Source organism: Camarhynchus parvulus, chromosome 8, assembly GCF_901933205.1.
Source record: "Camarhynchus parvulus chromosome 8, STF_HiC, whole genome shotgun sequence".
NCBI lineage: Eukaryota > Metazoa > Chordata > Aves > Passeriformes > Thraupidae > Camarhynchus > Camarhynchus parvulus.
In genome coordinates this window covers 30244242-30256452 of record NC_044578.1, presented here as the reverse complement: position 1 = coordinate 30256452, position 12211 = coordinate 30244242, and the positions used below count along the sequence as shown (strand labels likewise).

Below are 12211 nucleotides of genomic sequence, written 5' to 3'. Positions count from 1 at the left end.
CCTGGCTCTCCAGCAGGATGGCGCCAGGGTCCTGCAGGGTGTCCTCTCCCATCAAGGGAACGCCACACATCAGTAGGTACAAAAGACAAAAAATTTATTGTGCAATCTGCATCTCTTGTCCCAAACCACACACACGCACCCTGACAACATAAATAGAGGGACTGGACTCTCACCGGCCGTGAGTGACAACCCTCAAGGGGAAGGTTCCCTTGGGATCACAGCGATTGAAGATACTGGTTCTTCAGAGAGGGGCTACAAGTCCTGGTTTCCATCAACACCTACACTGCAGTGCAGACCCGGGCAGCACACACACACCCCTGTACCGGAGGGTGGAGGTGGCCATGCCGGTCACATTGTCAGGGTGTGTGACACCTCAGCACTGAACATGGGCTCTGTGCAACTCTGCGTCCCTTCGCTCTTGAGCCGGGCTTTCACAGAGCAGAGAGCCGCAGGGCCCCAGTGCCACCATGGCATCACCACACCAACGGCAAGGACATGGGTGGCTGCTCCCAGGGCAAGGGGATCCCTGCTCACAGCTTCCTTCCTTCAGTGGGACAGCATGGCTTTGGGTGGTGGAAGACATTTCTTCAGCCCAACCACCCTGTATGGCCCAGAAGCAGCTGTGAGCAGGCCCATCGATGAGCTCCTGGGTTCCTCCAACCCAACCTGGGGCTTTGGAGCTTTTCCTCTGAAAACCACCTTTGTGGTGAGGATGTACATAAAAGCTCTAAGCAAAAAGTTCCATCTCACAGCTGCTGCCTTGCATTGGCACAGATGTCCCCAGGCTGGCTAACTCCTCCTGTAATCCACGGCAAAACACTCATACAGCAGTATCAGAGGACCACATGGCTTTGTGTGTCCCAGTCTTGCAGAGACCACAGTCCCAGGAAATAAAGGGGAGCAGTGACACTGACTCACATGGAGAGGGCTGCCTGCCTGGACAGCTCTGTCCATGGTGGCTGGGATGAGACCAGGAAACAAGAAGGAGCTGGAAGGGAGTCTCACAGAGAGCTCAGCTCCCTGCCAGAGCCCACTGGCCAGCAGCTGTGCAGCTCAGGTGCCCAGCCCTGCACCCTGCCAGAGCCCAGGACTACTGCATCTGGGGCTCCACTGCAAGGAGATGGCACTCAGCAGAGTAACACCACGAGGTCAGCACCTGGAGAAGGCCCTGGACACATCTGCTGTCCTGGCTCATTGGCCCCAGGGCTGGGTGAGCCTGCTGGTACCCCAGGATGGGGTATCTCAGCAAGCACATGGTGTAAGCTGGGAAATCCTCTGCACCAAGGCAGCCAGTGCAGACACTGGGAAGTGTGTGGTGCTTGTGGGATGCTCACAGGATGCTCGCTCCAGCAGAGCCAATGGGGTTTGGGGCAGGCTGACACTTCTACTCCCAGGCACCCCCTCGGTTCCCAGTTCAGCAAGGCTCCTGGCTGCAGACAGGGTGGCAGTGGCACTGTGGCAGGACAGGAGCTTGGCACTTACTAGGGTAAATGGAGCCAGAATGGGGCTGCAAAAGCCATGGCAGGACAGGCTGTGCCCCTCCTGGGGATCTGGGGAGAAGCAGGTTGTCATGGCTCCCCAGAGCCCACACTGGGCAGCAAATGGCTCATTCCACTCCAAGACTTCCCCCTTTCCAAAATAATCACCCCCAAAAAGAAAAGTGGCAGTGAGAGACAAGTCTGGGAGAGCCAGCCCCCATGGCACCCCTGTCACAGCTACCCACTGCTACTCAAAGGACAGTAGGTCAGGATGGGCCCCCTCCACCTCCCAGCCCGAGGCATGTGGCTCTGGCCGCCCTGTGCTCCCTGGTGGCTCATGCTCCAGCCCCTGTCTGCGTGAGGGCTTCTCTGTGCTGGCTGACATCTCAGTAGCCCTCTCACCCACTTGCCACTGGCTCTCCTGGCTGCCCTCATGGATGAGGTCGGGCACGGGTAGGGCACTGGTAGGCTGGTCCCCGCTGAGCTCTAGGGCACCTGTCACACTGAGGACAGCAGGGCATGCTGGAGCAGACGGGTCCCCCATCCCCGGCTGCTCCTCCACGGGCTCAGGGTGAGCTGTGGGTGGTTCGGGAGGCTCCTCAGTGCCACTCCTCGTGCTGGTCCCCTCCGGCTGCGGGGCAATGAGCATGTCCTGGGGCGTCTTCAGGGCGCGCGGTGTCCGCTTCTTGGTGATGGGGGGCGGGGGCTCCAGCCGGGGAAAGGCCTCCAGTCCCACAGCCCTGCAAGCACAGAGGGACAGCTGCGTACAGCCCCATGCAGGGCCCCTCCAGCCTGTCCCAAGGGCGCTGGCACGGGGTGCACGCTGCGGGGACACTCACCCGTGCTCAGCGGGCGGCTGTCCCACGCCCAGCACGGCGCCCGCGCTGGCGTTCACCTCCATGGCTCCCACGGCGGGCAGGCCGGCCGGCTCCCGGCGCCGCAGGAGGTCGTTCACCTTGGCGCCCACGGCCTTGCCCAGGTTGCGGAGGTGCTGGCTGCCAGCGGGCCGGCAGGGCTGGGGCACGGCGCCCGCCGCGGCAGGGACGTGCTGTGCCCGTGGCGTGGGTGCCGCACCCGCGCTGGCGTTCTCAAACATGCTCTGGTCCACTGGAGGGGGTAAGGGAACAGAGAGGATGTGAGTCAGGCTGGAGGGGGATCCCAGCAGGGCCGGCCCACCAGCACTGTGGGAACAGAGTTTTGGGGACTGGGAGGATGTTCCTACAGCCCTGCAGAGGCTGTGGGCAGCCAGGTGATGCCAGGGCTGCACAGGGCAGTGCATGCACAGGGGACCAGTGTGGGGCAAGAGAGGGTAGGAGTGAGGCCAGGGCCCCACATTGGCACTGCCAACACACAGAGAGCTTCTCTTACCTGACACCAATCGACTTGGGAAGCAGGTTGTGGAAAAAGAGAGAGCGAGAAAGCATTTACCAGGGGAATGGCAAGGGACGAGGCCTGTCCCTTCCACACTGCCAGGTGAGGCGTGCTGCCAACCCCCTGCCCAGGTATGTCATGCTACCTGAAGAGATGGCACTCACATGGGGGTGAGTCCCTTGTCAGTCACGCCCTGGTGAAGCTACAGCACCTTCTCTTGGGACACCTGTGGCGTGGGCTCTGCACTGCCCACCCCACCATGGCTCCCTCAGCTCAGCCCAGGCTGGGTCTCTGTGGTGAGTGGCAGCAGGTGCTTGCAGAGGAAACGGCTCTGCAATCAAACCCCACCTCTGAGCTACACTGGGTTCCTCCACCATGTCTTCCCAGCAAGAGTCCTTGAAGCTGTGGGGGCTGCCCCCAGGAGTGTCAGCTCAAACCCCCATGGCTGCTTCCATGTCAGAGTGGGTCTGTGTGACGGCTCCAGCTAGCTCCTGGGTGAGCCTGGTGCTATTCTGGGGTCTCACTGCCCATCAGCATCCTCTGCCCAGCTCTACCTCTGCATCTGGGGGCACATACTGAGACAGAGACAACCACCTCCACATCCCATGGCACAGCCAGAGAGGAAGGGTTCCCAGCACTGCTCCAACCTCGTGGTGGGGTGGACTCTTACAGGGACCCCAACTCACTGCAGGCCCTTTCCTCTGCATTCTGTGGCCCCACAGTCCTGCTGAACAGTGAGCTCCCTGCCTGCACCTGCAGCATCTACCAGCCCTGGGGTTCATCCTACAGCTATCCATCTGCACCAAGAGAGCCACCCAGCAGTGCATGGGCAGCTTCTCCTGCAGCCTGGACACCAGCTCTCGGGAGTGTGAGCAGCCTGACAACGTCTTGAAGAGCTCTCTTCTGGCTCCTCAGATGACTTCCAGCCCCTGAGAGGACAGGCTGGCCAGCAGCAGAGTCAGCATTACAGTCCAGGACAAACTCACTGCTTCTAAGTGCCAGCTGTGCTCCAGCGCGGCTACCAGTGCACGTTGTGCTGCCTCACCTTCCCCACACCACGGCTGCTCAAGACCCAGATCCAGCACAGCTCCCAGGAGGGCTACAGCTTCAAGGGGTTCTACTGCAGGCCCGAGGTCCTGGGGGAGCAGGAGCTCAAGGCACAGGAGGCTGCAGCCCCCGGGGTGTCCGTGCAGCCCCAGCAGCCAGGCGGCTGCCACGCGAGGGCACTGCTCCATCACTCCTGCCAGCAGCACAATGAATTGTTTCAGGAGCAGTCAGCTCCTGCCAGCGAGCTGCTTTTGCCTATACAACACTTCTGCCACCCTCTAAGAGAGGCTCTTCCCTGTTTTTCCTTCTCCAGCTGCCAAAAATTTCCTGAGCCCCTGGAAGTGCCGATTAGCATTTCTGCATCTCTGTGGGGAGCTCTGCAGATGCCAGGAAGTCCCTGGCACCCTCCAGCTGTTGGATCAGCCCTGAGACAAGCCTGTGCTGTGCAGTGGCTGAAGGCAAGACTGAAACACCTCTACTCCCAGCAACATTCTGGGCATCTTGCTCTCGTGGGCATCCACAAGCAGGGGTCCCACAGGAGAGGAAGCTTGGGTTGGAGGGGTCTCTGCAAGGCCAGAGGATGCCACTGCTGGTGCTGGCACCCAGCATGGAGAGGGAAGGAAGTACAGAAAGAGAGAGTCAGTGAGAAGAAAGAGACAACAGAAAGCCTTGAGAAATAGAAAGATTTATTTAGCAAAAGCCAGTTGACTAATGACAACACCCAAGGGTTAAGTGCACTTACATTGACAGATTGGCTTCCCAGATAGATTCAACAGTTAGTAATATGACAGTTGTAGGAAAAGAAAGGACAAAAAATATAGCTATAAAACCCCCGTCAAGGTCCATAACAAAAGTGAGAGGCTAGAGAGGAGTCTTGGAGGCAGCACTGACTTAGGAAGGGTCATTTACATGTGTACACCCATGGTGCAGCATGAGGCCGGCAGGATCCCAGCCGGCCCCGGCAGCACCCCCTCGGCCTGTGGGGCACCTGCCCCTGTGGGCAGAGCGTGGGGCAGGAGCCTGAGGCCACATCTGGTCCTGACAGCCCCTCACAGGACACGGCCTGAGCTCTGTGTGTGCAGCAGGGATGGACCAGAGAGGGGGCTCAGGAGATGGCTCCTCCCACCTGCTTCCTGAGGCAACCCAGCCTGGAAGAGACCTCTGGCCTGTTATTGCTCCTCTTGGGCTCTCCCTTCATCTGCCCCGTGTGCACAGCTTAGCTCCTGCTGTTCTTTCCCCTGAACAATCTCTCTGCCCACATGGAAATCCCTGTCCAAGCTCAACCATCCCTACCCTGTAAGCACCATGCCTTGTGCATGCTGTCATGCTCCCTTCTTCCTCCTAGCTGGACCAACCTCGCACCCTTGCTTTCACCTTCAACTGCTGCAAGCTGGCAGTGGCACGTCGGGCCCCCAGCAGAGGGGCTGGCACACAGCTGTGCCCACAGCCGTGTGGCACAGTGCATACGGAGGCAGAGGTGCCTAGAGGACAGGAGCACCATGTACCAAACAGCACCCTCTCCCACTCTGCCTGCTCTGTGACTGGTGCACAGCTCCCCTGGACACCAGAGCACTGCTGGGGACACTGAAACATGTCCTTCTTTCCTTCCCACTAGACCCTCTAGCACCTTAAGTCCATCCAGTCCTGTCGTGTGGTAGAGGGTGCATAGCACAGCTTGTGCTGACCCCAGGGTCTCATCCACACACTCCTCAGCAGCTCTCAGTCCCAAGGGGACCAGGGCAGAGAGAAGTGATGGACTTTCCTCAGCAGCCAGGCTAAGCCAGGCTAAGAGCAAGAGGTGGTGTCAGCCAGGGGTTAGTTGCAGGCAGATTGAGCAGAGACAGGGCTGGCAAAGGTCAGAGCAGCAAGGAAGCAGCAAAGCAAAGCAGAAGCAGGATAGGAGGGAGGATGGGGAGGAAGACAACTGTGCCAAATCCCCACCTCATCGAGTGCTTCCACATGAAGCAGGGTGGACATCAGGACTTTGGCCTTCCAATCTTGGCCTCTTAGAGGCTCAGCACCAGGCAGGTGACAAAAGTGTTTGCAGAAAAGGAACAAGCTCTGGGTCCCTTGGAGGCCCCCACAGATGGCTTTCAGCCATAAGTGTTTCGAGGGCTGGTGGGGGACCCCTGAGATGCTGGATTCACTTTTCCAGAGGGTGCAAACCAGAGGTGTGATGAAGCACCCTTGCAGACACCAGCAGTTCACTCCCCATTGAGGGCTGGAAGTGTGCTCATCCCTGAAGATGCCAATGCCAGCACTGCAGCTCCCAGCCTTGGTCTGGGGCAAAACAACTGCTTGGAAATGGGAGGGTTTGTCTATAAAGCAAAGGAGGCAGTTTGTGGTGATTGGAAGTGCTCGAAAATGTGACTTGAAAGCATGAAAAAGGCTTTGAAACCTGGCAGCTGCACCAAAGGGCCAAAGGATTAGATGATAAGGGGGAGGACACTCCACAGCTTGATGCTGCATGCCCTGGCTCCCTGCTCCACACTGCGCTGTGCCTTCCTCGCTGCTCCACAGCCTGGCAGAGGAGCAGGCTCTGCCTGCACACCCTCCACCTGCCTTGGCATAGATAAACGCTGTCCTGAAAGCGCCACATCCCCCTGCCAACCACGACCTGCACCTGGCCAGCCTCTGCAACCTCATCTCACCTCTTCAAATCCTTTCCAGGCTCATCCCCACTGTTCCTCAATGCTCAGTTCTCACTCACAGACCCACTCTGACAGTGCACCATCACCAGTCCTCATTTAGCATGGCTCTGTACTTGTCCCCCACCCTGCCCACCATGCAGAGAGCCAGACCAGTTGCTCTGTCCTTGCTTACCACCTTGGAGCTGCCTCCTCAGTCTCTCTTGTCCCCTGCCCTAGACTGCTCACTGCCCTAGACTGCTCTCCCATTCCCCCAGTAAAACCCCTCCTCTTCTTTACTGCTTCCCCAGCAGCAGCAGAGGCTAATCCAGCAGAAGTCCCTTACCTCTGCCTGACCTTGACACACAGTTTGAAGGGAGACGGGGCCGGGGGGGAGCACAAGGAGCTGTCAGCTCTGTCTGCTGCAAAGCAGGGGTGCTGCAGCTCAGCACACAAGCCCACACGTGCCGGAGCACAGCACGCCCTGGGCACGGCTCCGTCCTCACCTCCAGACACTCCCGACTGGGCGCTGGAATCCTCCTGCTCCCTCCTCTGCCCCCCTCCCTCTGGGCTGTGCCGTCCCTGCCGGGGCCATGGGGCTGCGGCCAGGGTCCTTCCCAGCTCCAGCAGGCCCTGGCTGCTCTGCACCACCTCCTGCTGGCCCCTACACCGCGATCTCGTCCTCCAGGCTGTCGCCCAGGTCCTGCCTGGGCTGGACGTGGAGCAGGCGCGGCGGTTCCTCCTGGGACCAGGAGTCGCGCTCCTCGCTCTCGTCCGTGTTGGACTCGTACTCGGAGGCGATGCCCGACTCGCGGAACTTGATGAGCTCCAGGCTGCCCAGGGCTGGCTCCGGGGCGGGCGGCCCCGAGTCCGGCAGAAAGCGGTAGCACTCCAGCTTCACCAGACAGTCGTTCCTACCTATGGGGCTGCCCATGGTGCTGGGGAAGGCTGAGCTGGGGCCCAGCGACGGCGGGTGCGTGTCCTCGGGCTGCGGGGTGGTGGGGTCGCAGAGCACGGGGAGGGCGTTGGAGCGGAAGGTGATCTCCAGCAGACTGTCCTGGGAGCCTGCTGCAAGAGAAGGGCACAGCTAAGAGGCCCAGCTTGCCTGGCCATCCCCTGGCCACCACAGCTGGCTGCACACTGGCCAGAGGAGGACAGTCTGGGGTCAGTTGGGTATCAACCTCTCCACTCTTGCTGTTTTGAGGGGCTTATTTGGTGTCACTAATGCCAGGAGCTGCTGCTGGCCAACAAAGGGCCAGCTCTCCAGGACAAGAAGCTAACTATCTTCCAGCCCAGCTCCTGCAGAGAGCTGATGGCCACATCTGTTGGAAATGGAAGGTCAAACAGGGGCTGTTGGGCAGGTATGGAGCTGGCCTGGAGCATGCAGCCACTGGGGAAAGCGAACATACAGCTGATGGAGGTAGGTAACTACCTGTCCATACAGCCCTCTCCAAGCCCCTTCCCATGCTGCATGCATGCACACGCACAAGCCTGGCCAGAAGGGCACAAATATCCCTCTGAACAAAGTAACTGGAAATGCACACAGAACCCCAAGAGAAACACCTGCATGCATGTCCCCCACAGCCCTGGCTAGCTGCGAGGGGAGAGGAATGGGCGGCAGCGCTTACTGGTCGTGTTCCCTGCCAGCTTCAGCTCCAGCTCCTGCACCTGTTTGACCAGGAGTGAGATGTGCTGCAGCAAGTCCTTGTTCTGGAGCAGGAGCTGGTGCACACGAGCCTGGGCCTCCAGCCGTGCTGCTGCTTCTGCTGCCAGCTGGTCCTTCAGCAGGTGCACCTGGACAGGATATAGCAGGTGAGCACGGGCAGATGCTGCTCGAGGGTTGAGGGCTTCAACTTTGGCCATCCCTGCCCATCTCCGAGGGCTCACCAGCATCCCAACCCATGATGTGATGAAGCAGCCATTCCCTGCAGGTACTGCAGATGTGATAGGGAGTGTGTGGGTGGTGTCACACCAGGACTCAGCACATTGTCCCCTGGCCTCCCTGATGGAAAGCTCAAGGCCAGGCAGGCAGCACTGGCTGAACTGTCAGTGGTGCACGTGAGCTGCAGATGTGCATGGAAAGGGCAGCCCAGGAGGAGCCAGATGGATGCAGCAGAGACACGCTCGACCGACTGGATGGTGCTGCGGGTGTGTGAGGGCACAGCCGTGCAATGGAGCTGGCCCTGGGAAAGCTGTGTTTTTGGGAAGCTTTCCCAGAAACAGGGCCCAGCCAGTGGCCTCTGTCGCAAGGAGGGGCTGGAGCACCACAGATGGCAGGCTGCTGCTGAGGGGTGCTGGCTCTCAGGTGCGAGCTGGCTGCTCAGCCTGGCTCTGGGAAGCAATACCTGTGGGGAGCCCACAGGCAAGACCACCACTGATTTCAGCACAGCTACCTCTGTGCAAAGATCTGTGTCCCCAGAACCAGCCCCCGAGGGCAGACAGCCCAGAGCTCCTGCCCAGGGCAGCTCTCTGATCTGCATTTGAGCAGGGAGAACTCCAGAAACATATACTGCACAAGGGAACAGCAGTGACCTGGGGGCCACTTTGGCTCAGCACCCCTTCCTGGCACCCACCCACAGCTCCTACAACTGTTCCAGCAAGGACTGGAACCAGGAAAGCAAAGATTTACAACTAAACAAAACAAAAAAAAAACCAAAAAAACAAAAAAAACCAAAAAAAAAAAAAACAAAAAAAAAAACCAAAAAAACAACAAAAAACCAAAAAACCCCAAAAAAACCCCAAAAACAAAACAAAAACAAAAAACAAAAAAAAAAAAAAAAAAAAACACCCAAAAAACAAACAAAAAAATCCAAAACAAAAATTACCTGAAAACAAAAATATCCCCACCAAACACAAAAGGCTATTTTACTGTGCCCTAGAAAGTGACCTTGAGGAAGAAGAGGAAGCTCCCTGTACCTGCCAAGCTGTGAGCTGCAGCTGCAGGGCCCCTGAAGCTGCCCAGCTGGGGGCACCTGCCCCCACAGATGGGTATCAGCAGGCAGCAGCTGCCCAAATGTGGCCAGCAAGGTGCCACAGCAGTGTCCTTGGCAGAGCCGAGCTAGAACACAGCGAGCCTGGGAGTGACAGGAGACCAGGCAAAGGACTGGGATTTACAACATTCCACAAAGCCAGAGCAAGAGCAAGAGGTGCAATATTTTACACTTTAAGCAGGCACCATGGAGCCTTTTGGATTGTCAGCAACACTATACTTGGACAGACACACAGGATTCCCCAATAATGCAGATCCCTCTTCCAGAGGGGAAAGCAACTTGGCAGTCTGTGTCCCCAAAAGGCACGTGGGCTCTGGAGGCAGCAGCTCAGCCAGAACTGATCAACAAATACTGATTTACTGATGTGAGAGGAGCAAAGCCATGGGGCAGCGCAGAAAGGCTGCTGGAGCCCATCGCTCGGGCCATGAAAAAAGTTGATGAATTGCAGCTAGCTTGGTGCAGGGTCAGGGAACAAGTAAAGCTCAGGTAATGAGTTGGATAAAGCAGCCAGAGCTGCTTCAATGAGAAATAGCTGCATGGAGAATGAGCTGCCAGCTGCACAGTCCAGGCACACCAGCCACTGGAGCAGGGCACTGGCGAGCAGACAGAGCCAAAGGCCCCCGACACCTGGGGGCAAGCACCTCATGGAGCTCCCTCCCCATGGAGCTGCCTGCCTTCAACGCTGCCTCCAGGCAGGAGACTCCAGCAGCCCCAAGGGCTTCAGCAGTGTGTCCCAGCCCTGCCACTGCCCCTGGGAAAGAACGGAGGGAAGAACCTGTGCCACGGCCACTTGTGTCTGCTGCTGCTGCTGCTGCAGGAGTTGCTGGAGAAGCTGCATCTGGTGGTGGGCAGAGAGGGGTGTTCCCAAGTCGGGCAGCTGCGCAGATGAGGGCAGCAGCATCTTGGGTGATGCTGTCAGGATATCTTCAGGGTGGAGGCAGCTCTGCAAAACACCAGTGTTGAAGGTGTGACCCCCTGGCACTCACCTCAGAAAGCCACTGGGCACACATAAGCTTTGGCACAGAGCAGCCATGCTAAATACCCAGAAAAGAAGCAGCTGCATTCACAGCTAATGCACACTTTGCTGAGGGTGCTTACAACCTTTGAAAACAGTACTTTTTCAGTTTCAACAACAACCCACATACTTCTGTAGAAAATTCCCGAAAAGGCTGACGCTTCCCGTGGGAATTTCCACTGTATCAAAAAAGTCTTTTATTTTTGTGTTTTTGGTGGAAAAAAGTCCCTATCAGCTCTGCCCCAAACCCTTTCCGTGTGGCTGCACATAGCTGAGCCTCGGGACAGCTCTCTCCCCTGGGCCCCAGCCAAAGGGCAGCCCTGCAGCGGCAGATGGCTTTGATCCTGGAGCTGGGGAATGCTGCACAATCCCCCCGACCCCTGGGCCCTCGGGATGCAGTCAGAGTTGTGGGGCTGGGGCCGTGCCACCCCCTGAGAGTGGAGGGCAGGGGCCCCGGGCTCGGCGTGGCACTCACCTCCTTGCCCACAGCATCGAGGTCGGTGACGCCGCGGCTGAAGTCCAGGATGTCGGCTCCGGGCAGCGGCAGCTCCACGGCGTCGATGTCGGTCTCCTCGGCGGAGGCGGCCGCTCTCTCCACGCCGGAGAGGCGACAGGCTGCGGGAGCAGGGTCAGGCCAGGGCACGGCCTGCCTGCCCCGGGAGCTCACCGTGCTCACCCGTGGCGGGGGCAGCGATGCCCACCGTGGGTCCCCACCGCCCCCGTGCCACCCACCCTCCGCCCCGGCGGGAAGCAGGTACAGAGAGACGTGGCTGCTCTTCCTGCTGCTGCTCGGGAGGAGGCTTGCAGCTAGAAACACACCCAGCCCCAGCACACCAAACCTGGGGAAGGGCAGCCAAAAGCCCTGATGTGGGACAAACGGGCCACCAAGAACAGAAAACAAAGATAAAGCTGAAGAAAGGTAAACAAGAGATTACGGGAAAGAAAAACAAAAAACAGATGCTCTGAATTCCCCAGGGAGCTGCATATTGTGGCCAGGACATTGTGTGGAGGAAAACCAAACAATGACCGGTCCAGGGCAGCCCAATGATTAGGTCATCAGGACAGCACTGGTTACAGAGGCAAGCAGGAAACCGCAGCCCAGCCCAGGCTGCTCCTGTTGGGATGTGGGGGATCCAGCCCACACCGTGGCAGGGCAGGGAATTTACACACAGACAGGCAGCAGGGCCTGCCAGTGTCCCACCTGGCATGGAAAGGGTTTGACTAACCTCTCATAGAACTTCTGCCTCCCCTCCAGCACAGGCACCAGTGCCAAGGAGCAAGGCTGCTCCCTGGGACCCTGCTCAGAGTGATGGGGCTGGACAAGCAGCCCCCAAGCCAGGCATCCCTGCGCCCTCTACCCACAGGGCTGAGAAGGAGGGGGGTCTGCAGCTCGCCTGCAGCCCTGACAGCTTGATGGGAGAGCACAAACACGGCTGTGTCCATTCTGGGAATTGCAGAGAGGACACGAGAAAGGTATGTGCTTGGGGCCCCTTGTGCGGAAGCAGCGAGGGAATGTTTGCAGCGTGTGCAGCCAAGCACAGAGCAGAGCCCCGGGCTCTGCTAATGGGCTCTCAGCAAGGGGGATGTCTGAGAGGATCATGGCTAACACCTAGAGAAGGTTCCTTGCTGGGCAAGATCCCAGCTTGAGCCTGGAGCACAGCAGGCCAGATTGCTGTGCAAACC

At 58.7% G+C, this 12211-nt stretch overlaps 1 protein-coding gene across 5 annotated transcripts in view; it reads right to left on the bottom strand.

Annotated features, from left to right (window-relative positions):
• Window positions 1–84: 84 nt before the first annotated feature.
• Window positions 85–12211, bottom strand: part of NOS1AP (nitric oxide synthase 1 adaptor protein) — a 43370-nt gene continuing 31243 nt past the window's right edge. For 2 of the 5 annotated variants that reach the window (XM_030953640.1, XM_030953642.1), the window contains exons 7-12: window positions 11004–11143; window positions 10289–10456; window positions 8152–8317; window positions 7442–7591; window positions 2318–2585; window positions 85–2218 (exon numbers count right to left, since the gene is read on the bottom strand). In XM_030953640.1, the coding sequence (XP_030809500.1) occupies window positions 1726–2218; window positions 2318–2585; window positions 7442–7591; window positions 8152–8317; window positions 10289–10456; window positions 11004–11143 (1385 nt within the window). In that variant the 3' untranslated portion in view covers window positions 85–1725. Of the gene's footprint in view, window positions 2219–2317; window positions 2586–4563; window positions 7592–8151; window positions 8318–10288; window positions 10457–11003; window positions 11144–12211 lie in introns of those variants that run through there. The other 3 variants (XM_030953643.1, XM_030953644.1, XM_030953641.1) reach the window with 2 other exon arrangements.